Source organism: Tasmannia lanceolata, unplaced genomic scaffold (assembly GCF_043159265.1).
Source record: "Tasmannia lanceolata isolate RefF3 unplaced genomic scaffold, GAP_Taslan_0.1 ptg000021l, whole genome shotgun sequence".
Taxonomy (NCBI): Eukaryota; Viridiplantae; Streptophyta; class Magnoliopsida; order Canellales; family Winteraceae; genus Tasmannia; species Tasmannia lanceolata.
Window position 1 is genome coordinate 2,635,789 of NW_027518698.1, and position 27,829 is coordinate 2,663,617.

The 27,829-nt window shown below is 36.5% G+C and overlaps 1 protein-coding gene across 1 annotated transcript; it reads left to right on the top strand.

Moving 5' to 3' along the window:
- Nucleotides 1-22,371: 22,371 nt before the first annotated feature.
- On the top strand, nt 22,372-27,521 carry LOC143855513 (uncharacterized). The gene is made up of 2 exons (XM_077365658.1): nt 22,372-22,554; nt 25,883-27,521. Exon 2 carries the CDS (start codon nt 25,999-26,001, stop codon nt 27,145-27,147), a length of 1,149 nt encoding a protein of 382 aa, XP_077221773.1. The 5' UTR covers nt 22,372-22,554; nt 25,883-25,998; the 3' UTR covers nt 27,148-27,521.
- The last annotated feature ends 308 nt before the right edge of the window (nt 27,522-27,829 follow it).

The following is a 27,829-nucleotide window of genomic DNA, read 5'->3' on the forward strand; positions in this document are numbered from 1 at the left end:
AAAATTAAAACGTCCATAACTCACTCATTTTAAGTCGAAAAATGGAGAAATTTCTATCAATTAGATGTCTTCAAATTCTCTTTCAAGTAAAAAAATCTCATTTAAAAATTCGGTGGGATGAGAGAGTTTTGGTCCATTTTAAAAAGAGTGTGTGAAACGTCACCCAAAATTAAAACTTCCATACCTCTCTCATTTGAAGTCAAAAACTGGTGAAATTTCTACCAATCGGAGGTCCTAAGATTCTTTTTCTTGGGAAAGAAATCTCATTTCAAATTTTGTTGAGATGAGAGAGTTGTAGTCCGTTTTATAAAGAGTGTGCGACACGTCATCCAAAATTAAAACCTGTGTAACTCTCTGACTTTAAGTTCAAAAGTGGTAAAATTTCTACCAATCTTCAAATTCTCTTTCCGGGAAAAGAAATCTTCTTTTAAAAATCGTTGGGGTGAGAGAGTTGTTGTCCGTTTTAGAAACAGTGTGCGAAACGTCACCCAAAATTAAAACCTCTATAACTCTCTCACTTTAAGTCCAAAAGTGGTGAAATTTCTACCAATCGGGGGTCTTCTAATTCTCTTTCATGGGAAAGAAATCTCGTTTCAAAATTAGATGGGGTGAGAGAGATATAGTCCGTCTCATAAAGAGTGTGTTAAACGTCACCCAAATTAAAACCTCAATAACTCCCTCATATTAAGTGCGAAATCTCGTTTCAAAATTTGATTGGGTGAGAGAGTTGTTGTCCGTCTTAAAAAGAGTGTGCGAAACGTCACCCAAAATTAAAACTACCATAAGTCTCTCATTTCAAGTCGAAATGTGGTGAAATATCTAACAAATTAGAGGACTTCAAATTCTCTTTCAACGAAAAAAATCTCATTTAAAAATTCGGTAGGATGAGAGAGTTTTGGACCATTTTATAAAGAGTTTGTGAAACGACACCCAAAATTAAAACTTTCATAACTCACTTATTTTTAGTCGAAAACTGGAGAAATTTCTATCAATTAGATGTCTTCAAATTCTCTTTCAAGAAAAAAAATCTCATTTAAAATTCGGTGGGATGAGAGAGTTTTGGTCTATTTTAAAAAGAGTGTGTGAAACGTCACCCAAAATTAAAACTTCCATAACTCTCTCATTTGAAGTCAAAAACTGGTGAAATTTCTACCAATCGGAGGTCCTAAGATTCTTTTTCTTGGGAAAGAAATCTCATTTCAAATTTTGTTGGGATGAGAGAGTTGAAGTCCGTTTTATAAAGAGTGTGCGACACGTCATCCAAAATTAAAACCTGTGTAACTCTCTGACTTTAAGTTCAAAAGTGGTAAAATTTCTACCAATCTTCAAATTCTCTTTCCGGGAAAAGAAATCTTCTTTTAAAAATCGTTGGGGTGAGAGAGTTGTTGTCCGTTTTAGAAACAGTGTGCGAAACGTCACCCAAAATTAAAACCTCTATAACTCTCTCACTTTAAGTCCAAAAGTGGTGAAATTTCTACCAATCGGGGGTCTTCTAATTCTCTTTCATGGGAAAGAAATCTCGTTTCAAAATTAGATGGGGTGAGAGAGATATAGTCCGTCTCATAAAGAGTGTGTTAAACGTCACCCAAATTAAAACCTCAATAACTCCCTCATATTAAGTGCGAAATCTCGTTTCAAAATTTGATTGGGTGAGAGAGTTGTTGTCCGTCTTAAAAAGAGTGTGCGAAACGTCACCCAAAATTAAAACTACCATAAGTCTCTCATTTCAAGTCGAAATGTGGTGAAATATCTAACAAATTAGAGGACTTCAAATTCTCTTTCAACGAAAAAAATCTCATTTAAAAATTCGGTAGGATGAGAGAGTTTTGGACCATTTTATAAAGAGTTTGTGAAACGACACCCAAAATTAAAACTTTCATAACTCACTTATTTTTAGTCGAAAACTGGAGAAATTTCTATCAATTAGATGTCTTCAAATTCTCTTTCAAGAAAAAAAATCTCATTTAAAATTCGGTGGGATGAGAGAGTTTTGGTCTATTTTAAAAAGAGTGTGTGAAACGTCACCCAAAATTAAAACTTCCATAACTCTCTCATTTGAAGTCAAAAACTGGTGAAATTTCTACCAATCGGAGGTCCTAAGATTCTTTTTCTTGGGAAAGAAATCTCATTTCAAATTTTGTTGGGATGAGAGAGTTGAAGTCCGTTTTATAAAGAGTGTGCGACACGTCATCCAAAATTAAAACCTGTGTAACTCTCTGACTTTAAGTTCAAAAGTGGTAAAATTTCTACCAATCTTCAAATTCTCTTTCCGGGAAAAGAAATCTTCTTTTAAAAATCGTTGGGGTGAGAGAGTTGTTGTCCGTTTTAGAAACAGTGTGCGAAACGTCACCCAAAATTAAAACCTCTATAACTCTCTCACTTTAAGTCCAAAAGTGGTGAAATTTCTACCAATCGGGGGTCTTCTAATTCTCTTTCATGGGAAAGAAATCTCGTTTCAAAATTTGATGGGGTGAGAGGGATATAGTCCGTTTCATAAAGAGTGTGTTAAACATCACCCAAATTAAAACCTCAATAACTCCCTCATATTAAGTGCGAAATCTCGTTTCAAAATTTAATGGGGTGAGAGAGTTGTTGTCCGTCTTAAAAAGAGTGTGCGAAACGTCACCCAAAATTAAAACTACCATAAGTCTCTCATTTCAAGTCGAAATGTGGTGAAATATCTAACAAATTAGAGGACTTCAAATTCTCTTTCAACGAAAAAAAACTCATTTAAAAATTCGGTAGGATGAGAGAGTTTTGGACCATTTTATAAAGAGTTTGTGAAACGTCACCCAAAATTAAAACTTTCATAACTCACTTATTTTAAGTCCAAAACTGGAGAAATTTCTATCAATTAGATGTCTTCAAATTCTCTTTCAAGAAAAAAAATCTCATTTAAAAATTCGGTGGGATGAGAGAGTTTTGGTCCATTTTATAAAGAGTGTGTGAAACGTCACCCAAAATTAAAACTTCCATAACTCTCTCATTTGAAGTCAAAAAGTTGTGAAATTTCTACCAATCAGATGTCCTAAGATTCTTTTTCTTCGGAAAGAAATCTAATTTCAAATTTTGTTGGGATGAGAGAGTTGTAGTCCGTTTTATAAATAGTGTGCGAGACGTCATCCAAAATTAAAACCTCTGTAACTCTCTGACTTTAAGTTCAAAAGGGGTGAAATTTCTACCAGTCTTCAAATTCTCTTTCCGGGGAAAGAAATCTTGTTTTAAAAATCGTTGGGGTGAGAGAGTTGTTGTCCGTCTTATAAAGAGTGTGCGAAACGTCACTCAAAATTAAAACCTCATAACTCTCTCACTTTAAGTCCAAAAGTGGTGAAATTTCTAACAGTCGGAGGTCTTCTAATTCTCTTTCATGGGAAAGAAATCTCGTTTCAAAATTTGATGGGGTGAGAGAGATGTAGTCCGTTTCATAAAGAGTGTGTTAAACGTCACCCAAATTAAAACCTCAGTAACTCCCTCATATTAAGTGCGAAAGTGGTGAGATTCTACCAATTGGAGGTCTTCATCAAATTTTCTTTCAACGGAAAAAATTTCATTTAACATTAGGTGGGGTGAGAGCGTTTTGGTCCATTTTGTAAAGAGTGGGCGAAACGTCAACCCAAAATTAAAACCTCCATAACTCTCTCATTTAAGGTTCAAAAGTTTGAGATTTCTACCAATTGAAGGTCTTCAAATTCTCCTTTAACGGAAAAAATCTCATTTAAAAATTCGGTGGGATGAGAGAGTTTTGGTCCATTTTATAAAGAGTGTGTGAAACGTCACCCAAAATTAAAACTTCCATAACCCTCTCATTTTAAGTCAAAAAGTTGTGAAATATCTACCAATCGGAGGTCCTAAGATTCTTTTTCCTGGGAAAGAAATCTCAATTCAAAATTTGTTGGGATGAGAGAGTTGTAGTCCGTTTTATAAAGAGTGTGCGAAACGTCATCCAAAATTAAAACCTCTGCAACTCTCTCACTTTAAGTTCAAAAGTGGTGAAATTTCTACCAATCTTCAAATTCTCTTTCCTGGGAAAGAAATCTTGTTTTAAAAATCGTTGGGGTGAGAGAGTTGTTGTCCGTCTTAAAAAGAGTGTGCGAAACGTCACCCAAAATTAAAACTCTTTTCAAGTCCAAATGTGGTGAAATTTCTAACAAATTAGTGGACTTCAAATTCACTTTCAACGAAAAAAATCCCATTTAAAAATTCGGTAGGGCGAGAGAGTTTTGGACCATTTTATAATGAGTGTGTGAAACGTCACCCAAAATTAAAACGTCCATAACTCACTCATTTTAAGTCGAAAAGTGGAGAAATTTCTATCAATTAGATGTCTTCAAATTCTCTTTCAAGTAAAAAAATCTCATTTAAAAATTCGGTGGGATGAGAGAGTTTTGGTCCATTTTAAAAAGAGTGTGTGAAACGTCACCCAAAATTAAAACTTCCATACCTCTCTCATTTGAAGTCAAAAACTGGTGAAATTTCTACCAATCGGAGGTCCTAAGATTCTTTTTCTTGGGAAAGAAATCTCATTTCAAATTTTGTTGAGATGAGAGAGTTGTAGTCCGTTTTATAAAGAGTGTGCGACACGTCATCCAAAATTAAAACCTGTGTAACTCTCTGACTTTAAGTTCAAAAGTGGTAAAATTTCTACCAATCTTCAAATTCTCTTTCCGGGAAAAGAAATCTTCTTTTAAAAATCGTTGGGGTGAGAGAGTTGTTGTCCGTTTTAGAAACAGTGTGCGAAACGTCACCCAAAATTAAAACCTCTATAACTCTCTCACTTTAAGTCCAAAAGTGGTGAAATTTCTACCAATCGGGGGTCTTCTAATTCTCTTTCATGGGAAAGAAATCTCGTTTCAAAATTTGATGGGGTGAGAGAGATATAGTCCGTCTCATAAAGAGTGTGTTAAACGTCACCCAAATTAAAACCTCAATAACTCCCTCATATTAAGTGCGAAATCTCGTTTCAAAATTTGATTGGGTGAGAGAGTTGTTGTCCGTCTTAAAAAGAGTGTGCGAAACGTCACCCAAAATTAAAACTACCATAAGTCTCTCATTTCAAGTCGAAATGTGGTGAAATATCTAACAAATTAGAGGACTTCAAATTCTCTTTCAACGAAAAAAATCTCATTTAAAAATTCGGTAGGATGAGAGAGTTTTGGACCATTTTATAAAGAGTTTGTGAAACGTCACCCAAAATTAAAACTTTCATAACTCACTTATTTTAAGTCCAAAACTGGAGAAATTTCTATCAATTAGATGTCTTCAAATTCTCTTTCAAGAAAAAAAATCTCATTTAAAAATTCGGTGGGATGAGAGAGTTTTGGTCCATTCTAAAAAGAGTGTGTGAAACGTCACCCAAAATTAAAACTTCCATAACTCTCTCATTTGAAGTCAAAAACTGGTGAAATTTCTACCAATCGGATGTCCTAAGATTCTTTTTCTTGGGAAAGAAATCTTATTTTAAATTTTGTTGGGATGAGAGAGTTGTAGTCCGTTTTACAAAGAGTGTGCGACACGTCATCCAAAATTAAAACCTGTGTAACTCTCTGACTTTAAGTTCAAAAGTGGTAAAATTTCTACCAATCTTCAAATTCTCTTTCCGGGAAAAGAAATCTTCTTTTAAAAATCGTTGGGGTGAGAGAGTTGTTGTCCGTTTTAGAAACAGTGTGCGAAACGTCACCCAAAATTAAAACCTCTATAACTCTCTCACTTTAAGTCCAAAAGTGGTGAAATTTCTACCAATCGGGGGTCTTCTAATTCTCTTTCATGGGAAAGAAATCTCGTTTCAAAATTTGATGGGGTGAGAGAGATATAGTCCGTCTCATAAAGAGTGTGTTAAACGTCACCCAAATTAAAACCTCAATAACTCCCTCATATTAAGTGCGAAATCTCGTTTCAAAATTTGATGTGGTGAGAGAGTTGTTGTCCGTCTTAAAAAGAGTGTGCGAAACGTCACCCAAAATTAAAACTACCATAAGTCTCTCATTTGAAGTCGAAATGTGGTGAAATATCTAACAAATTAGAGGACTTCAAATTCTCTTTCAACGAAAAAAATCTCATTTAAAAATTTGGTAGGATCAGAGAGTTTTTGACCATTTCATAAAGAGTTTGTGAAACGTCACCCAAAATTAAAAGTTTCATAACTCACTTATTTTAAGTCGAAAACCGGAGAAATTTCTATCAATTAGATGTCTTCAAATTCTCTTTCAAGAAAAAAAATCTCATTTAAAAATTCGGTGGGATGAGAGAGTTTTGGTCCATTTTATAAAGAGTGTGTGAAACGTCACCCAAAATTAAAACTTCCATAACTCTCTCATTTGAAGTCAAAAAGTTATGAAATTTCTACCAATCAGATGTCCTAAGATTCTTTTTCTTCGGAAAGAAATCTAATTTCAAATTTTGTTGGGATGAGAGAGTTGTAGTCCGTTTTATAAATAGTGTGCGAGACGTCATCCAAAATTAAAACCTGTGTAACTTTCTGACTTTAAGTTCAAAAGGGGTGAAATTTCTACCAGTCTTCAAATTCTCTTTCCGGGGAAAGAAATCTTGTTTTAAAAATCGTTGGGGTGAGAGAGTTGTTGTCCGTCTTATAAAGAGTGTGCGAAACGTCACTCAAAATTAAAACCTCATAACTCTCTCACTTTAAGTCAAAAAGTGGTGAAATTTCTAACAGTCGGAGGTCTTCTAATTCTCTTTCATGGGAAAGAAATCTCGTTTCAAAATTTGATGGGGTGAGAGAGATGTAGTCCGTTTCATAAAGAGTGTGCTAAACGTCACCTAAATTAAAACGTCAGTAACTCCCTCATATTAAGTGCGAAAGTGGTGAGATTCTACCAATTGGAGGTGTTCATCAAATTTTCTTTCAACAGAAAAAATTTCATTTAACATTAGGTGGGGTGAAAGCGTTTTGGTCCATTTTGTAAAGAGTGGGCGAAACGTCACCCAAAATTAAAACCTCCATAACTCTCTCATTTAAGGTCCAAAAGTTTGAGATTTCTACCAATTGAAGGTCTTCAAATTCTCCTTTAACGGAAAAAAATCTCATTTAAAAATTCGGTGGGATGAGAGAGTTTTGGTCCTTTTTATAAAGAGTGTGTGAAACGTCACCCAAAATTAAAACTTCCATAACCCTCTCATTTTAAGTCAAAAAGTTGTGAAATTTCTACCAATCGGAGGTCTTAAGATTCTTTTTCCTGGGAAAGAAATCTCAATTCAAAATTTGTTGGGATGAGAGAGTTGTAGTCCGTTTTATAAAGAGTGTGCAAAACGTCATCCAAAATTAAAACCTCTGCAACTCTCTCACTTTAAGTTCAAAAGTGGTGAAATTTCTACCAATCTTCAAATTCTCTTTCCTGGGAAAGAAATCTTGTTTTAAAAATCGTTGGGGTGAGAGAGTTGTTGTCCGTCTTAAAAAGAGTGTGCGAAACGTCACCCAAAATTAAAACCACCATAAGTCTCTCTTTTCAAGTCCAAATGTGGTGAAATTTCTAACAAATTAGTGGACTTCAAATTCACTTTCAACGAAAAAATTCGGTAGGGCGAGAGAGTTTTGGACCATTTTATAATGAGTGTGTGAAACGTCACCCAAAATTAAAACGTCCATAACTCACTCATTTTAAGTCGAAAAGTGGAGAAATTTCTATCAATTAGATGTCTTCAAATTCTCTTTCAAGTAAAAAAATCTCATTTAAAAATTCGGTGGGATGAGAGAGTTTTGGTCCATTTTAAAAAGAGTGTGTGAAACGTCACCCAAAATTAAAACTTCCATACCTCTCTCATTTGAAGTCAAAAACTGGTGAAATTTCTACCAATCGGAGGTCCTAAGATTCTTTTTCTTGGGAAAGAAATCTCATTTCAAATTTTGTTGGGATGAGAGAGTTGTAGTCCGTTTTATAAAGAGTGTGCGACACGTCATCCAAAATTAAAACCTGTGTAACTCTCTGAGTTTAAGTTCAAAAGTGGTAAAATTTCTACCAATCTTCAAATTCTCTTTCCGGGAAAAGAAATCTTCTTTTAAAAATCGTTGGGGTGAGAGAGTTGTTGTCCGTTTTAGAAACAGTGTGCGAAACGTCACCCAAAATTAAAACCTCTATAACTCTCTCACTTTAAGTCCAAAAGTGGTGAAATTTCTACCAATCGGGGGTCTTCTAATTCTCTTTCATGGGAAAGAAATCTCGTTTCAAAATTTGATGGGGTGAGAGAGATATAGTCCGTCTCATAAAGAGTGTGTTAAACGTCACCCAAATTAAAACCTCAATAACTCCCTCATATTAAGTGCGAAATCTCGTTTCAAAATTTGATTGGGTGAGAGAGTTGTTGTCCGTCTTAAAAAGAGTGTGCGAAACGTCACCCAAAATTAAAACTACCATAAGTCTCTCATTTCAAGTCGAAATGTGGTGAAATATCTAACAAATTAGAGGACTTCAAATTCTCTTTCAACGAAAAAAATCTCATTTAAAAATTCGGTAGGATGAGAGAGTTTTGGACCATTTTATAAAGAGTTTGTGAAACGTCACCCAAAATTAAAACTTTCATAACTCACTTATTTTTAGTCGAAAACTGGAGAAATTTCTATCAATTAGATGTCTTCAAATTCTCTTTCAAGAAAAAAAATCTCATTTAAAAATTCGGTGGGATGAGAGAGTTTTGGTCTATTTTAAAAAGAGTGTGTGAAACGTCACCCAAAATTAAAACTTCCATAACTCTCTCATTTGAAGTCAAAAACTGGTGAAATTTCTACCAATCGGAGGTCCTAAGATTCTTTTTCTTGGGAAAGAAATCTCATTTCAAATTTTGTTGGGATGAGAGAGTTGTAGTCCGTTTTATAAAGAGTGTGCGACACGTCATCCAAAATTAAAACCTGTGTAACTCTCTGACTTTAAGTTCAAAAGTGGTAAAATTTCTACCAATCTTCAAATTCTCTTTCCGGGAAAAGAAATCTTCTTTTAAAAATCGTTGGGGTGAGAGAGTTGTTGTCCGTTTTAGAAACAGTGTGCGAAACGTCACCCAAAATTAAAACCTCTATAACTCTCTCACTTTAAGTCCAAAAGTGGTGAAATTTCTACCAATCGGGGGTCTTCTAATTCTCTTTCATGGGAAAGAAATCTCGTTTCAAAATTTGATGGGGTGAGAGGGATATAGTCCGTCTCATAAAGAGTGTGTTAAACGTCACCCAAATTAAAACCTCAATAACTCCCTCATATTAAGTGCGAAATCTCGTTTCAAAATTTGATGGGGTGAGAGAGTTGTTGTCCGTCTTAAAAAGAGTGTGCGAAACGTCACCCAAAATTAAAACTACCATAAGTCTCTCATTTCAAGTCGAAATGTGGTGAAATATCTAACAAATTAGAGGACTTCAAATTCTCTTTCAACGTAAAAAATCTCATTTAAAAATTCGGTAGGATGAGAGAGTTTTGGACCATTTTATAAAGAGTTTGTGAAACGTCACCCAAAATTAAAACTTTCATTCACTTATTTTAAGTCGAAAACTGGAGAAATTTCTATCAATTAGATGTCTTCAAATTCTCTTTCAAGAAAAAAAATCTCATTTAAAAATTCGGTGGGATGAGAGATTTTTGGTCCATTTTATAAAGAGTGTGTGAAACGTCACCCAAAATTAAAACTTCCATAACTCTCTCATTTGAAGTCAAAAAAGCTGTGAAATTTCTACCAATCAGATGTCCTAAGATTCTTTTTCTTCGGAAAGAAATCTCATTTCAAATTTTGTTGGGGTGAGAGAGTTGTAGTCCGTTTTATAAAGAGTGTGCGAGACGTCATCCAAAATTAAAACCTGTGTAACTCTCTGACTTTAAGTTCAAAAGTGGTGAAATTTCTACCAATCTTCAAATTCTCTTTCCGGGAAAAGAAATCTTGATTTTAAAAAACATTGGGGTGAGAGAGTTGTTGTCCGTTTTTCAAAGAATATGCGAAACGTCACCAAAAATTAAAACCTCTATAACTCTCTCACTTTAAGTCCAAAAGTGGTGAAATTTCTACCAATCGGAGGTCTTCTATTTCTCTTTCATGGGAAAGAAATCTCGTTTCAAAATTCGTTGGGGTGACAGAGTTATAGTCCGTTTCATAAAGAGTGTGTTAAACGTCACCCAAAATTAAAACCTCCATAACTCTCTCATTTTAAGTCAAAAAGTGAGGAAATTTCTACCAATCGGAGGTCCTAAGATTCTTTTTATTGGGAAAGAAATCTCATTTCAAAATTTGTTGGGATGAGAGAGTTGTACTCCGTTTTATAAAGAGTGTGCGAAACGTCATCCAAAATTAAAACCTCTGTAACTCTCTGACTTTAAGTTGAAAATGGGTGAAATTTCTACCAATCTTCAAATTCTCTTTCCGGAAAAAGAAATCTTCTTTTAAAAATCGTTGGGGTGAGAGAGTTGTTGTCGGTTTTAGAAACAGTGTGCGAAACGTCACCCAAAATTAAAACCTCTATAACTCTCTCACTTTAAGCCCAAACGTGGGGAAATTTCTACCAATCGGAGGTCCTAAGATTCTTTTTCTTGGGAAGGAAATCTCATTTCAAAATTTGTTGGAATGAGAGAGTTGTAGTCCGTTTTATAAAGAGTGTGCAAAACGTCATCCAAAATTAAAACCTCTGCAACTCTCTGACTTTAAGTTCAAAAGGGGTGAAATTTCTACCAGTCTTCAAATTCTCTTTCCGGGGAAAGAAATCTTGTTTTAAAAATCGTTGGGGTGAGAGAGTTGTTGTCCGTCTTATAAAGAGTGTGCGAAACGTCACTCAAAATTAAAACCTCATAACTCTCTCACTTTAAGTCCAAAAGTGGTGAAATTTCTAACAGTCGGAGGTCTTCTAATTCTCTTTCATGGGAAAGAAATCTCGTTTTAAAATTTGATGGGGTGAGAGAGATGTAGTCCGTTTCATAAAGAGTGTGTTAAACGTCACCCAAATTAAAACCTCAGTAACTCCCTCATATTAAGTGCGAAAGTGGTGAGATTCTACCAATTGGAGGTCTTCATCAAATTTTCTTTCAACGGAAAAAATTTCATTTAACATTAGGTGGGGTGAGAGCGTTTTGGTCCATTTTGTAAAGAGTGGGCGAAACGTCACCCAAAATTAAAACCTCCATAACTCTCTCATTTAAGGTCCAAAAGTTTGAGATTTCTACCAATTGAAGGTCTTCAAATTCTCCTTTAACAGAAAAAATCTCATTTAAAAATTCGGTGGGATGAGAGAGTTTTGGTCCATTTTATAAAGAGTGTGTGAAACGTCACCCAAAATTAAAACTTCCATAACCCTCTCATTTTAAGTCAAAAAGTTGTGAAATTTCTACAAATCGGAGGTCCTAAGATTCTTTTTCCTGGGAAAGAAATCTCAATTCAAAATTTGTTGGGATGAGAGAGTTGTAGTCCGTTTTATAAAGAGTGTGCGAAACGTCATCCAAAATTAAAACCTCTGCAACTCTCTCACTTTAAGTTCAAAAGTGGTGAAATTTCTACCAATCTTCAAATTCTCTTTCCGGGGAAAGAAATCTTGTTTTAAAAATCGTTGGGGTGACAGAGTTGTTGTCCGTCTTAAAAAGAGTGTGCGAAACATCACCCAAAATTAAAACCACCATAAGTCTCTCTTTTCAAGTCCAAATGTGGTGAAATTTCTAACAAATTAGTGGACTTCAAATTCACTTTCAACGAAAAAAATCCCATTTAAAAATTCAGTAGGACGAGAGAGTTTTATACCATTTTATAATGAGTGTGTGACGACGTTACCCAAAATTAAAACGTCCATAACTCACTCATTTTAAGTCGAAAAGTGGAGAAATTTCTATCAATTAGATGTCTTCAAATTCTCTTTCAAGTAAAAAAATCTCATTTAAAAATTCGGTGGGATGAGAGAGTTTTGGTCCATTTTAAAAAGAGTGTGTGAAACGTCACCCAAAATTAAAACTTCCATAACTCTCTCATTTGAAGTCAAAAAGTTGTGAAATTTCTACCAATCAGATGTCATAAGATTCTTTTTCTTCGGAAAGAAATCTAATTTCAAATTTTGTTGGGATGAGAGAGTTGTAGTCCGTTTTATAAATAGTGTGCGAGACGTCATCCAAAATTAAAACCTGTGTAACTCTCTGACTTTAAGTTCAAAATGGGTGAAATTTCTACCAGTCTTCAAATTCTCTTTCCGGGGAAAGAAATCTTGTTTTAAAAATCGTTGGGGTGAGAGAGTTGTTGTCCGTCTTATAAAGAGTGTGCGAAACGTCACTCAAAATTAAAACCTCATAACTCTCTCACTTTAAGTCCAAAAGTGGTGAAATTTCTAACAGTCGGAGGTCTTCTAATTCTCTTTCATGGGAAAGAAATCTCGTTTCAAAATTTGATGGGGTGAGAGAGATGTAGTCCGTTTCATAAAGAGTGTGTTAAACGTCACCCAAATTAAAACCTCAGTAACTCCCTCATATTAAGTGCGAAAGTGGTGAGATTCTACCAATTGGAGGTCTTCATCAAATTTTCTTTCAACGGAAAAAATTTCATTTAACATTAGGTGGGGTGAGAGCGTTTTGGTCCATTTTGTAAAGAGTGGGCGAAACGTCACCCAAAATTAAAACCTCCATAACTCTCTCATTTAAGGTCCAAAAGTTTGAGATTTCTACCAATTGAAGGTCTTCAAATTCTCCTTTAACAGAAAAAATCTCATTTAAAAATTCGGTGGGATGAGAGAGTTTTGGTCCTTTTTATAAAGAGTGTGTGAAACGTCACCCAAAATTAAAACTTCCATAACCCTCTCATTTTAAGTCAAAAAGTTGTGAAATTTCTACCAATCAGATGTCCTAAGATTCTTTTTCTTCGGAAAGAAATCTAATTTCAAATTTTGTTGGGATGAGAGAGTTGTAGTCTGTTTTATAAATAGTGTGCGAGACGTCATCCATAAATTAAAACCTGTGTAACTCTCTGACTTTAAGTTCAAAAGGGGTGAAATTTCTAGCAGTCTTCAAATTCTCTTTCCGGGGAAAGAAATCTTGTTTTAAAAATCGTTGGGGTGAGAGAGTTGTTGTCCGTCTTATAAAGAGTGTGCAAAACGTCACTCAAAATTAAAACCTCATTAATCTCTCACTTTAAGTCCAAAAGTGGTAAAATTTCTACCAATCTTCAATTAGATGTCTTCAAATTCTCTTTCAAGAAAAAAAATCTCATTTAAAAATTCGGTGGGATGAGAGAGTTTTGGTCCATTTTATAAAGAGTGTGTGAAACGTCACCCAAAATTAAAACTTCCATAACTCTCTCATTTGAAGTCAAAAAGTTGTGAAATTTCTACCAATCAGATGTCCTAAGATTCTTTTTCTTCGGAAAGAAATCTAATTTCAAATTTTGTTGGGATGAGAGAGTTGTAGTCTGTTTTATAAATAGTGTGCGAGACGTCATCCAAAAATTAAAACCTCTGTAACTCTCTGACTTTAAGTTCAAAAGGGGTGAAATTTCTACCAGTCTTCAAATTCTCTTTCCGGGGAAAGAAATCTTGTTTTAAAAATCGTTGGGGTGAGAGAGTTGTTGTCCGTCTTATAAAGAGTGTGCGAAACGTTACTCAAAATTAAAACCTCATAACTCTCTCACTTTAAGTCCAAAAGTGGTGAAATTTCTAACAGTCGGAGGTCTTCTAATTCTCTTTCATGAGAAAGAAATCTCGTTTCAAAATTTGATGGGGTGAGAGAGATGTAGTCCGTTTCATAAAGAGTGTGTTAAACGTCACCCAAATTAAAACCTCAGTAACTCCCTCATATTAAGTGCGAAAGTGGTGAGATTCTACCAATTGGAGGTCTTCATCAAATTTTCTTTCAACGGAAAAAATTTCATTTAACATTAGGTGGGGTGAGAGCGTTTTGGTCCATTTTGTAAAGAGTGGGCGAAACGTCACCCAAAATTAAAACCTCCATAACTCTCTCATTTAAGGTCCAAAAGTTTGAGATTTCTACCAATTGAAGGTCTTCAAATTCTCCTTTAACGGAAAAAATCTCATTTAAAAATTCGGTGGGATGAGAGAGTTTTGGTCCATTTTATAAAGAGTGTGTGAAACGTCACCCAAAATTAAAACTTCCATAACCCTCTCATTTTAAGTCAAAAAGTTGTGAAATTTCTACCAATCGGAGGTCCTAAGATTCTTTTTCCTGGGAAAGAAATCTCAATTCAAAATTTGTTGGGATGAGAGAGTTGTAGTCCGTTTTATAAAGAGTGTGCGAAACGTCATCCAAAATTAAAACCTCTGCAACTCTCTCACTTTAAGTTCAAAAGTGGTGAAATTTCTACCAATCTTCAAATTCTCTTTCCTGGGAAAGAAATCTTGTTTTAAAAATCGTTGGGGTGAGAGAGTTGTTGTCCGTCTTAAAAAGAGTGTGCGAAACGTCACCCAAAATTAAAACTCTTTTCAAGTCCAATTGTGGTGAAATTTCTAACAAATTAGTGGACTTCAAATTCACTTTCAACGAAAAAAATCCCATTTAAAAATTCGGTAGGGCGAGAGAGTTTTGGACCATTTTATAATGAGTGTGTGAAACGTCACCCAAAATTAAAATGTCCATAACTCACTCATTTTAAGTCGAAAGGTGGAGAAATTTCTATCAATTAGATGTCTTCAAATTCTCTTTCAAGTAAAAAAATCTCATTTAAAAATTCGGTGGGATGAGAGAGTTTTGGTCCATTTTAAAAAGAGTGTGTGAAACGTCACCCAAAATTAAAACTTCCATAACTCTCTCATTTGAAGTAAAAAACTGGTGAAATTTCTACCAATCGGAGGTCCTAAGATTCTTTTTCTTGGGAAAGAAATCTCATTTCAAATTTTGTTGGGATGGGAGAGTTGTAGTCCGTTTTATAAAGAGTGTGCGACACGTCATCCAAAATTAAAACCTGTGTAACTCTCTGACTTTAAGTTCAAAAGTGGTAAAATTTCTACCAATCTTCAAATTCTCTTTTCGGGAAAAGAAATCTTCTTTTAAAAATCGTTGGGGTGAGAGAGTTGTTGTCCGTTTTAGAAACAGTGTGCGAAACGTCACCCAAAATTAAAACCTCTATAACTCTCTCACTTTAAGTCCAAATGTGGTGAAATTTCTACTAATCGGGGGTCTTCTAATTCTCTTTCATGGGAAAGAAATCTCGTTTCAAAATTTGATGGGGTGAGAGAGATATAGTCCGTTTCATAAAGAGTGTGTTAAACGTCACCCAAATTAAAACCTCAATAACTCCCTCATATTAAGTGCGAAATCTCGTTTCAAAATTTGATGGGGTGAGAGAGTTGTTGTCCGTCTTAAAAAGAGTGTGCGAAACGTCACCCAAAATTAAAACTACCATAAGTCTCTCATTTCAAGTCGAAATGTGGTGAAATATCTAACAAATTAGAGGACTTCAAATTCTCTTTCAACGAAAAAAATCTCATTTAAAAATTCGGTAGGATGAGAGAGTTTTGGACCATTTTATAAAGAGTTTGTGAAACGTCACCCAAAATTAAAACTTTCATAACTCACTTATTTTAAGTCCAAAACTGGAGAAATTTTTATCAATTAGATGTCTTCAAATTCTCTTTCAAGAAATAAAATCTCATTTAAAAATTCGGTGGGATGAGAGAGTTTTGGTCCATTTTAAAAAGAGTGTGTGAAACGTCACCCAAAATTAAAACTTCCATAACTCTCTCATTTGAAGTCAAAAACTGGTGAAATTTCTACCAATCGGAGGTCCTAAGATTCTTTTTCTTGGGAAAGAAATCTCATTTCAAATTTTGTTGGGATGAGAGAGTTGTAGTCCGTTTTATAAAGAGTGTGCGACACGTCATCCAAAATTAAAACCTGTGTAACTCTCTGACTTTAAGTTCAAAAGTGGTAAAATTTCTACCAATCTTCAAATTCTCTTTCCGGAAAAAGAAATCTTCTTTTAAAAATCGTTGGGGTGAGAGAGTTGTTGTCCGTTTTAGAAACAGTGTGCGAAACGTCACCCAAAATTAAAACCTCTATAACTCTCTCACTTTAAGTCCAAAAGTGGTGAAATTTCTACCAATCGGGGGTCTTCTAATTCTCTTTCATGGGAAAGAAATCTCGTTTCAAAATTTGATGGGGTGAGAGAGATATAGTCCGTTTCATAAAGAGTGTGTTAAACGTCACCCAAATTAAAACCTCAATAACTCCCTCATATTAAGTGCGAAATCTCGTTTCAAAATTTGATGGGGTGAGAGAGTTGTTGTCCGTCTTAAAAAGAGTGTGCGAAACGTCACCCAAAATTAAAACTACCATAAGTCTCTCATTTCAAGTCGAAATGTGGTGAAATATCTAACAAATTAGAGGACTTCAAATTCTCTTTCAACGAAAAAAATCTCATTTAAAAATTCGGTAGGATGAGAGAGTTTTGGACCATTTTATAAAGAGTTTGTGAAACGTCATCCAAAATTAAAACTTTCATAACTCACTTATTTTAAGTCCAAAACTGGAGAAATTTTTATCAATTAGATGTCTTCAAATTCTCTTTCAAGAAATAAAATCTCATTTAAAAATTCGGTGGGATGAGAGAGTTTTGGTCCATTTGAAAAAGAGTGTGTGAAACGTCACCCAAAATTAAAACTTCCATAACTCTCTCATTTGAAGTCAAAAACTGGTGAAATTTCTACCAATCGGAGGTCCTAAGATTCTTTTTCTTGGGAAAGAAATCTCATTTCAAATTTTGTTGGGATGAGAGAGTTGTAGTCCGTTTTATAAAGAGTGTGCGACACGTCATCCAAAATTAAAACCTGTGTAACTCTCTGACTTTAAGTTCAAAAGTGGTAAAATTTCTACCAATCTTCAAATTCTCTTTCCGGAAAAAGAAATCTTCTTTTAAAAATCGTTGGGGTGAGAGAGTTGTTGTCCGTTTTAGAAACAGTGTGCGAAACGTCACCCAAAATTAAAACCTCTATAACTCTCTCACTTTAAGTCCAAAAGTGGTGAAATTTCTACCAATCGGGGGTCTTCTAATTCTCTTTCATGGGAAAGAAATCTCGTTTCAAAATTTGATGGGGTGAGAGAGATATAGTCCGTTTCATAAAGAGTGTGTTAAACGTCACCCAAATTAAAACCTCAATAACTCCCTCATATTAAGTGCGAAATCTCGTTTCAAAATTTGATGGGGTGAGAGAGTTGTTGTCCGTCTTAAAAAGAGTGTGCGAAACGTCACCCAAAATTAAAACTACCATAAGTCTCTCATTTCAAGTCGAAATGTGGTGAAATATCTAACAAATTAGAGGACTTCAAATTCTCTTTCAACGAAAAAAATCTCATTTAAAAATTCGGTAGGATGAGAGAGTTTTGGACCATTTTATAAAGAGTTTGTGAAACGTCACCCAAAATTAAAACTTTCATAACTCACTTATTTTAAGTCCAAAACTGGAGAAATTTTTATCAATTAGATGTCTTCAAATTCTCTTTCAAGAAATAAAATCTCATTTAAAAATTCGGTGGGATGAGAGAGTTTTGGTCCATTTTAAAAAGAGTGTGTGAAACGTCACCCAAAATTAAAACTTCCATAACTCTCTCATTTGAAGTCAAAAACTGGTGAAATTTGTACCAATCGGAGGTCCTAAGATTCTTTTTCTTGGGAAAGAAATCTCATTTCAAATTTTGTTGGGATGAGAGAGTTGTAGTCCGTTTTATAAAGAGTGTGCGACACATCATCCAAAATTAAAACCTGTGTAACTCTCTGACTTTAAGTTCAAAAGTGGTAAAATTTCTACCAATCTTCAAATTCTCTTTCCGGAAAAAGAAATCTTCTTTTAAAAATCGTTGGGGTGAGAGAGTTGTTGTCCGTTTTAGAAACAGTGTGCGAAACGTCACCCAAAATTAAAACCTCTATAACTCTCTCACTTTAAGTCCAAAAGTGGTGAAATTTCTACCAATCGGGGGTCTTCTAATTCTCTTTCATGGGAAAGAAATCTCGTTTCAAAATTTGATGGGGTGAGAGAGATATAGTCCGTTTCATAAAGAGTGTGTTAAACGTCACCCAAATTAAAACCTCAATAACTCCCTCATATTAAGTGCGAAATCTCGTTTCAAAATTTGATTGGGTGAGAGAGTTGTTGTCCGTCTTAAAAAGAGTGTGCGAAACGTCACCCAAAATTAAAACTACCATAAGTCTCTCATTTCAAGTCGAAATGTGGTGAAATATCTAACAAATTAGAGGACTTCAAATTTTCTTTCAACGAAAAAAATCTCATTTAAAAATTCGGTAGGATGAGAGAGTGTTGGACCATTTTATAAAGAGTTTGTGAAACGTCACCCAAAATTAAAACTTTCATAACTCACTTATTTTAAGTCGAAAACTGGAGAAATTTATATCGATTAGATGTCTTCAAATTCTCTTTCAAGAAAAAAAATCTCATTTAAAAATTCGGTGGGATGAGAGAGTTTTGGTCTATTTTAAAAAGAGTGTGTGAAACGTCACCCAAAATTAAAACTTCCATAACTCTCTCATTTGAAGTCAAAAACTGGTGAAATTTCTACCAATCGGAGGTCCTAAACTTCTTTTTCTTGGGAAAGAAATCTCATTTCAAATTTTGTTGGGATGAGAGAGTTGTAGTCCGTTTTATAAAGAGTGTGCGACACGTCATCCAAAATTAAAACCTGTGTAACTCTCTGACTTTAAGTTCAAAAGTGGTAAAATTTCTACCAATCTTCAAATTCTCTTTCCGGGAAAAGAAATCTTCTGTTAAAAATCGTTGGGGTGAGAGAGTTGTTGTCCGTTTTAGAAACAGTGTGCGAAACGTCACCCAAAATTAAAACCTCTATAACTCTCTCACTTTAAGTCCAAAAGTGGTGAAATTTCTACCAATCGGGGGTCTTCTAATTCTCTTTCATGGGAAAGAAATCTCGTTTCAAAATTTGATGGGGTGAGAGGGATATAGTCCGTTTCATAAAGAGTGTGTTAAACGTCACCCAAATTAAAACCTCAATAACTCCCTCATATTAAGTGCGAAATCTCGTTTCAAAATTTGATGGGGTGAGAGAGTTGTTGTCCGTCTTAAAAAGAGTGTGCGAAACGTCACCCAAAATTAAAACTACCATAAGTCTCTCATTTCAAGTCGAAATGTGGTGAAAAATCTAACAAATTAGAGGACTTCAAATTCTCTTTCAACGAAAAAAATCTCATTTAAAAATTCGGTAGGATGAGAGAGTGTTGGACCATTTTATAAAGAGTTTGTGAAACGTCACCCAAAATTAAAACTTTCATAACTCACTTATTTTAAGTCGAAAACTGGAGAAATTTATATCAATTAGATGTCTTCAAATTCTCTTTCAAGAAAAAAAATCTCATTTAAAAATTCGGTGGGATGAGAGAGTTTTGGTCTATTTTAAAAAGAGTGTGTGAAACGTCACCCAAAATTAAAACTTCCATAACTCTCTCATTTGAAGTCAAAAACTGGTGAAATTTCTACCAATCGGAGGTCCTAAGATTCTTTTTCTTGGGAAAGAAATCTCATTTCAAATTTTGTTGGGATGAGAGAGTTGTAGTCCGTTTTATAAAGAGTGTGCGACACGTCATCCAAAATTAAAACCTGTGTAACTCTCTGACTTTAAGTTCAAAAGTGGTAAAATTTCTACCAATCTTCAAATTCTCTTTCCGGGAAAAAAAATCTTCTGTTAAAAATCGTTGGGGTGAGAGAGTTGTTGTCCGTTTTAGAAACAGTGTGCGAAACGTCACCCAAAATTAAAACCTCTATAACTCTCTCACTTTAAGTCCAAAAGTGGTGAAATTTCTACCAATCGGGGGTCTTCTAATTCTCTTTCATGGGAAAGAAATCTCGTTTCAAAATTTGATGGGATGAGAGGGATATAGTCTGTTTCATAAAGAGTGTGTTAAACGTCACCCAAATTAAAACCTCAATAACTCCCTCATATTAAGTGCGAAATATCGTTTCAAAATTTGATGGGGTGAGAGAGTTGTTGTCCGTCTTAAAAAGAGTGTGCGAAACGTCACCCAAAATTAAAACTACCATAAGTCTCTCATTTCAAGTCGAAATGTGGTGAAAAATCTAACAAATTAGAGGACTTCAAATTCTCTTTCAACGAAAAAAATCTCATTTAAAAATTCGGTAGGATGAGAGAGTTTTGGACCATTTTATAAAGAGTTTGTGAAACGTCACCCAAAATTAAAACTTTCATAACTCACTTATTTTAAGTCGAAAACTGGAGAAATTTCTATTAATTAGATGTCTTCAAATTCTCTTTCAAAAAAAAAATCTCATTTAAAAATTCGGTGGGATGAGAGAGTTTTGGTCCATTTTATAAAGAGTGTGTGAAACGTCACCCAAAATTAAAACTTCCATAACTCTCTCATTTGAAGTCAAAAAGGTGTGAAATATCTACCAATCAGATGTCCTAAGATTCTTTTTCTTCGGAAAGAAATCTAATTTCAAATTTTGTTGGGATGAGAGAGTTGTAGTCCGTTTTATAAATAGTGTGCGAGACGTCATCCAAAATTAAAACCTGTGTAACTCTCTGACTTTAAGTTCAAAAGGGGTGAAATTTCTACCAGTCTTCAAATTCTCTTTCCGGGGAAAGAAATCTTGTTTTAAAAATCGTTGGGGTGAGAGAGTTGTTGTCCGTCTTATAAAGAGTGTGCGAAACGTCACTCAAAATTAAAACCTCATAACTCTCTCACTTTAAGTCAAAAAGTGGTGAAATTTCTAACAGTCGGAGGTCTTCTAATTCTCTTTCATGGGAAAGAAATCTCGTTTCAAAATTTGATGGGGTGAGAGAGATGTAGTCCGTTTCATAAAGAGTGTGTTAAACGTCACCTAAATTAAAACCTCAGTAACTCCCTCATATTAAGTGCGAAAGTGGTGAGATTCTACCAATTGGAGGTCTTCATCAAATTTTCTTTCAACGGAAAAAATTTCATTTAACATTAGGTGGGGTGAGAGCGTTTTGGTCCATTTTGTAAAGAGTGGGCGAAACGTCACCCAAAATTAAAACCTCCATAACTCTCTCATTTAAGGTCCAAAAGTTTGAGATTTCTACCAATTGAAGGTCTTCAAATTCTCCTTTAACGGAAAAAATCTCATTTAAAAATTCGGTGGGATGAGAGAGTTTTGGTCCTTTTTATAAAGAGTGTGTGAAACGTCACCCAAAATTAAAACTTCCATAACCCTCTCATTTTAAGTCAAAAAGTTGTGAAATTTCTACCAATCGGAGGTCTTAAGATTCTTTTTCCTGGGAAAGAAATCTCAATTCAAAATTTGTTGGGATGAGAGAGTTGTAGTCCGTTTTATAAAGAGTGTGCGAAACGTCATCCAAAATTAAAACCTCTACAACTCTCTCACTTTAAGTTCAAAAGTGGTGAAATTTCTACCAATCTTCAAATTCTCTTTCCTGGGAAAGAAATCTTGTTTTAAAAATCGTTGGGGTGAGAGAGTTGTTGTCCGTCTTAAAAAGAGTGTGCGAAACGTCACCCAAAATTAAAACCACCATGAGTCTCTCTTTTCAAGTCCAAATGTGGTGAAATTTCTAACAAATTAGTGGACTTCAAATTCACTTTCAACGAAAAAATTCGGTAGGGCGAGAGAGTTTTGGACCATTTTATAATGAGTGTGTGAAACGTCACCCAAAATTAAAACGTCCATAACTCACTCATTTTAAGTCGAAAAGTGGAGAAATTTCTATCAATTAGATGTCTTCAAATTCTCTTTCAAGTAAAAAAATCTCATTTAAAAATTCGGTGGGATGAGAGAGTTTTGGTCCATTTTAAAAAGAGTGTGTGAAACGTCACCAAAAATTAAAACTTCCATAACTCTCTCATTTGAAGTCAAAAACTGGTGGAATTTCAACCAATCGGAGGTCCTAAGATTCTTTTTCTTGGGAAAGAAATCTCATTTCAAATTTTGTTGGGATGAGAGAGTTGTAGTCCTGTAGACACCCCATTTTGTTTTGTTTTAATCAACAAATAAATTAGTGTGTTAAATCCATGTGAGAACCCCCTCTATCATTGATTTATATGTTTTAGGTCATTAATATCTTGATCTGACTTTACGGATCATCAATCGGGACAAAATAAGCTAGGGTCACTTCATAGCCCGGACCCTGATTCCATTCCGAGACCCGATTTCCGTAAATCGTTAGATCAATGGCAGATCTTGACCTGGGTCTAACCATCCAAAACCACCTAACCTCTCCTCTCATCCTAACCATCCAAACCTCACCTAACCTCACCTAACCTCTCCTCTCATCCTAACCATCCAAACCTCACCTAACCTCACCTAACCTCACCTAACCTTACCTAACCCCACCTAACCTTACCTAACCTCATCCTCTCATCCTAACCATCTAAAACCACCTAACCTCACCTAACCTCCTATCCCATTCTCCTATAAATACCCTCTCATCCCACCATCCAAGAGAAGAAAAAAAGAACCCCTCTCTTAGAAAATTCATCCCTCTCCCTCATCTCTTCAAGGGTTCGGCCATCCTTGCCGGATCGGGTGATTTTATACGTTGGGTGATACATATCAAAAGCAGTCATTATCAAGCAAGGAATCATCTTCAAGGAATTAACATCAAAGAAAAATCAAACACAAAGTGGGTTTCCAAAGAGGTAGGCATTTATTTCAATTCTATGTAGGGTCTGTTTTCATGCATATCTTTTACTTTAAAAGAAAAACCCTGTTAGGAAGCATGTAGGGTCCGTTTTCCCCCTGGTTAGCCTCTGGTTAGACCCTGGTTGCACCCAGGTTCGCTGCTGGTTGCACCCAGGTTCGATGCTGGTTGCACCCTGGTTCCCTACTGATTCGCACCCTGGTTCCCTACTGATTCGCACCCTGGTTCCCCTGCTGGTTGCACCCTGGTTCCCTACTGGTTGCACCCTGGTTCCCTGCTGGTTGCACCCTGGTTCCCTACTGGTTCGCACCCTGGTTCGATATTGGTTCGCACCCTGGTTCCCTGCTGGTTCGCACTCTGGTTAGACCCTGGTTGCACCCAAGTTCGCTGCTGGTTGCACCCAGGTTCCCTCCTGGTTGCACCCTGGTTCCCCTGCTGGTTCGCACCCTGGTTCCCTGCTGGTTCGCACCCAGGTTCGCTGCTGGTTGCACCCAGGTTCCCTGCTGGTTGCACCCTGGTTCCCCTGCTGGTTCGCACCCTGGTTCCCTGCTGGTTCGCACCCTGGTGCACCCTGGTCCGCACCCTGGTTTGTACCCTGCTTCCTCCTAGTTAGACCATGGCTAGTCTCGGGTTTGCTCCTAACTTAGACCCGACTCACTTGACCCTAACCATTAACCCAATCCAACCAAGTAATATCCCAACACAATCCGAGTCACATGTCTGAATCCATTTGGCCGAATCTCATAAGCCCGCCCACTTTGAATTCCGAAAATTCAAACCCTTGATGATTCCTATATGCTCAATTCTTTGATGCAAATTCCCAATTCCAAAATCCCATTGCTAGATCAATGTTTCTGAATCTCAAGTCCAATGCTCAAATGCAAACCCGATTCCAGATACAAATACCAATTCTGTCTTCCAAAATCCAAGCAACCTCGCCAGCGGAACTACGTGTGGCTTGATCCCCATCGCGGGGTACGTAGGCAATTTGGCACTCCCAAGTTCAGTCGCACCTTTCTCTATCTTTCTCATTCCCTCACACTATTTCATCATCTCTTCCATCCTTTTTTTCACTAACCTCGAGAATTTAAATCGATTTGTCTTGTGTCTTTCGGAACCGTTGGATCACGGTTTCCGTCTTAAGAACCATTAGAGCCCACTTTAGGAACACTGGTGTCGTGTCGTGTCCTAAGTTTTAGGGAGTCCTAGAGTTAGGAGTCCAGCCTCATCACGGACGTTTGCTATGTATAGCAACCGTGCCATAGGTCTAGTTACACTAGTCACCCGATCTTTCCCTAGGACAAGCCTAGTAAACTAGGATGTAGGCTAACCTGCATTAGTCTAAAGGACAACTTGCATTTAGATAAGAATCATATAGCATCTTCGATGAAATCCTAAGATAATAAAATCCTCAACTTGAATTAAATAACTTCTCCTAAAACTGTTGAAACAGTCAATCCCGTCTAGGTCGGTGTCTTAGTTGAGTTAGGCATATGTAACTTAGCTTAGGTGCACCGAACTACGTCGACTCTGATCCCAGTGAGGCTTGGGTACGTAGGCAGCTTGGATGTCTGATGGCATACCACCCGCGAGTCGGCACCACAACAAATTGTGGTGTTTTGTATATTAATTTTCTTGTAAATACTTAATCAAATCACTTAGGACTTTCCATGAAATTAGAATTCTCGGAGAACTTTCACTTAGAATGAATCCAGACAAATTAATAAATCAAGATACACATCTAGGATTCACATTGAAATTAGATCATAGGATGCATATCACTTAGTTCGCACATTAACATAGAGTTGAATGAGCCATTTAAAATAAATTTAAAAGAGTTAGCTTTTGGAATCGAAGACCGATTATCGGGCAGGAATGGTGCATGTGGCGGATAACTCCCCATACCTTCCATTCTCGTAACCAGGTAGCGAGTCTAGATTTCTGGTTAATTTCGGGTCCTAGATCCCACATCTAGGTGGCGACTCTGTCAGTCTCTTTCGTGTGGAATTCGGATTGCCTTAGTGATCCCAAGTTCACAGGAAAGACGAATTAAAATCAACAATTAAAAAACACACGCCAATCGCGTGGATACGAGAGACCAAGAGAAGAGAGCGCGGCGGCTCGCCCCACGCCCCTCTCGCGGGATCGGGTACCACAGTCTGGCGACTCTGCTGGGGATCACCTAACTTCATTAAAACTTCAAAAGATAATTCATTTGAATTTAATTTTAAATGGCTCATAAAAACTCTATACTTGTTAGATTAGTTTGTCTTGTTTTATTTTCTCATCACATTTTACTCAAACTTAATTTAACAAAACCTGAAGGCATCATAGATTGCGCAAACATATTGCACACACTTACATCACTTGCATCTAAACTCTTGCATCTCACGTGCACACACGTCCTATTTTAGGAACCCGGAGTGTTATCTAGCATGGTTGACTGGGATTTCATCACCTGGTGCCTCTGTGCTAGAGAAGCATTCCACCCTTAGCCTAGTACCTTTATGGTGCGTAAACGGATCTCTTGTTCACGTACTGATACGCCGGACACTGGTACAGTATATCGAACATGGATTCGCGCTAAGGGGACTCTTGGCCTTACCCCTAGATTAACCCACACATGCATGCAGTATACGAACACATGTGCACCACATGTGTGAGCCTAGTTTAGGATATCTTACCCATTTGTGTCTAGATTAGGCCGTAGTCCATCTTCCAATGGCTACGATCGGTCCTAGGTACACAAACAAAGTCATGAGTCGAGATCCTCTCTCCACTCCGCTAGATTAGGATTAGGGTTGATGCCTTCAGGTAACACTGTTAAAATGTGCGAAGACTAAAAACTTTTCCTTTGGGGTTAGGATATAAATCCCATCATTTCCAAAGATCTCATAGGATTAGTTATTCTTGATCTACCCGTTGAAAGTAATCCTATGCAATCTCACATTTTGATCATGTGTCTATCATTCGTCTCTTGTGGGATTCGATTGTGTCTTCATTGGCGGAAATTGTGTCTCAATCATTTGATCATGCAATCTTGATGATCCAATCTTGCCTGTACCCTTGGTCTCTTCCTCCTCTAGGGGATACCTTTTTCAAGAATATTTCTGCTGAATCCTTCAGAGTTTACTCTCATAATCCTTGAACGAGGGGCATTCCCCGCGTGCTGTCATGTCATCATTGCTGTGTGTATTTGTTTTGAGGAACCATCATTTTACCTCTCGTTCCTTATCTAGTCGTATCATAATTATCATGTCAATCATAGAAAGGAGAAATTCCCTGAATTTCAAGCTCGCATCTCGTGTTTATTGTTCCTATGTCAGGATTGCTCACTGCTGAAAATCCAGGAAAGCTTCTTGGGTTTGAATCTATTCGTGGCCAGTGAAGAAGCTAATTCCCCATTTTCTTTGGAAGTCTCTCTATCCACTTTTTCCTACCGATGGCCGATTCTATGGAAAATTTTCAGCTCTTTCATGTCACAGAAACCCTGGCCCAGCTCGTCCAACTGATGAAGGAATTGAAGGAAGAAAATCAATTCATCAAAGCTCAACTTACTGAGAAATTTGGTCCAACCACTGTTGTCTCTAAGGGCAAAAATCCGAGCCTCTCCATGGTTATGGGTTTGGAAGAACTAATTGTGAATCTCTCTAGACAAATGGCTGCGCTAACAGAAGAAGTTCATCAGATGAAGCAACAAATGCAAACCTGGTATTGTCAGTCCCAAAGTTCGAAGCATTTCGCTGACAAAAATACCAAAGTCCAAGGTATTGTTACCAGAAACTCTATCTCTCAGCACCAGCAGGATTTTATTGGGCCCTTAATTCTTGAATATGACCAAGAGCCACCATCTGAGACTACTAAAAGAGAATTCACTGACTTGCCGATCTCGCGACCTGATGCTTTGAAATGGTTGCTCAAGGAAAGAATGATAACACTATTGGAATCAGAGCCTGTTCCTAATCCTCTTCCCAGTCCTGGGACCTTCCAAATGAAAGAATTTTGTGATTATCATTTACGTCATGGTCATGCAACTGATAAATGCCTCAGCTTGAAATATGATATTCAAGACCTTATAGACATGGGGCTCCTCGACCCTCAAAATCTTTTGTCAAGCGGCGAAGCTTCATCCTTTCCTGATGACCACAAACCGTGGTTTGAGCAAATGAAGAGAAAGTCTCACGATAATCACGACCAGCAATGTATAGTGATGAGCCCGGTCTCCATAGGTCAGGAAATCAAAGTGGCCACAATACATGGGGTTTATAACAGAGGCAATTTTACTTCGAAAAAAATCAAGGAGTTACAAAACCCTATGGTATTCAAATACAATCAGTTAACGGCAACACCTAAGCAAGCGCTCAAGAAGGAATTTACCCCTCTCCCATTTCCACCATCAGTCATTTTGCAGCAAGGGTTAGCTTCAGGTCACATTACCCTACCCGGCATTAGGGCTCCTCCTAATCCTTTACCAGCAAATTGGAGAATGGACCAGTATTGTGAATACCATAGAGGCCCTGGCCACCTTACTGATAATTGCATTGCCTTAAAATTCAGGATCCAAAAGTTGATTGATGAAAAAAAAAATTAGCCTACCCGAATCATGCAGTACTGCCGCCAGCCGATCGCAATGCTTAGATAACTGAGGGTTCAAAGAAGCAAAGGCCCGGTTGCCATGAAAAGAATCAGAAGTTGAAAGTACCACTTATGAGCCAGCTTTCGCCGAGCCTCCGGAGCTAGACAGTTGCGGCAGTTAAAGTTTTAGTCGTTTACTATTTTATGTTGAGTCAGTCATCATGGTCAGTGCAATTGTTGAGTCCGGTTTTACAGTTCAAGGTTAATGCCTAGTCCAGGCAAGTTATCGTTTGCTTTTCTCTTTATTCAGAGTTGTGAATCCTGAGCATGTTCAGGATAGGTCGTCAGATGTAACAGCCTTTCCTTTAAATAAAATTTCAAGTTTCAATAGTTCACTTGTGTCTGTTTCTTAAGTATGCTTCTGATCTTAAAGTAAGACTCCCTCCTCAAATGAGGACAAAATTGACGAAACTCCACTTGAGTCACAGCAATTACTTGAACAAGAGGAGGAGCGCCAATCTCAGCCTTTCAAAGATGAAATTGAAGTGGTAAACACTGGCACTAAAACCTTGATTCAGTAAATGCCGATTGAAAATACATTACCCTCTGAAGAGTGTGAAGAATTGATAAAATTATTTCAAGAATAAGATGATTGTCTAGAAAAGCTACAACCGATACCAGGGGCAAGACATAGTTGG

Bases quoted from the DNA above. Each gene is read 5' to 3' on its own strand.
- LOC143855513 (XM_077365658.1), top strand. From the start codon at position 25,999: ATGGCCGATTCTATGGAAAATTTTCAGCTCTTTCATGTCACAGAAACC.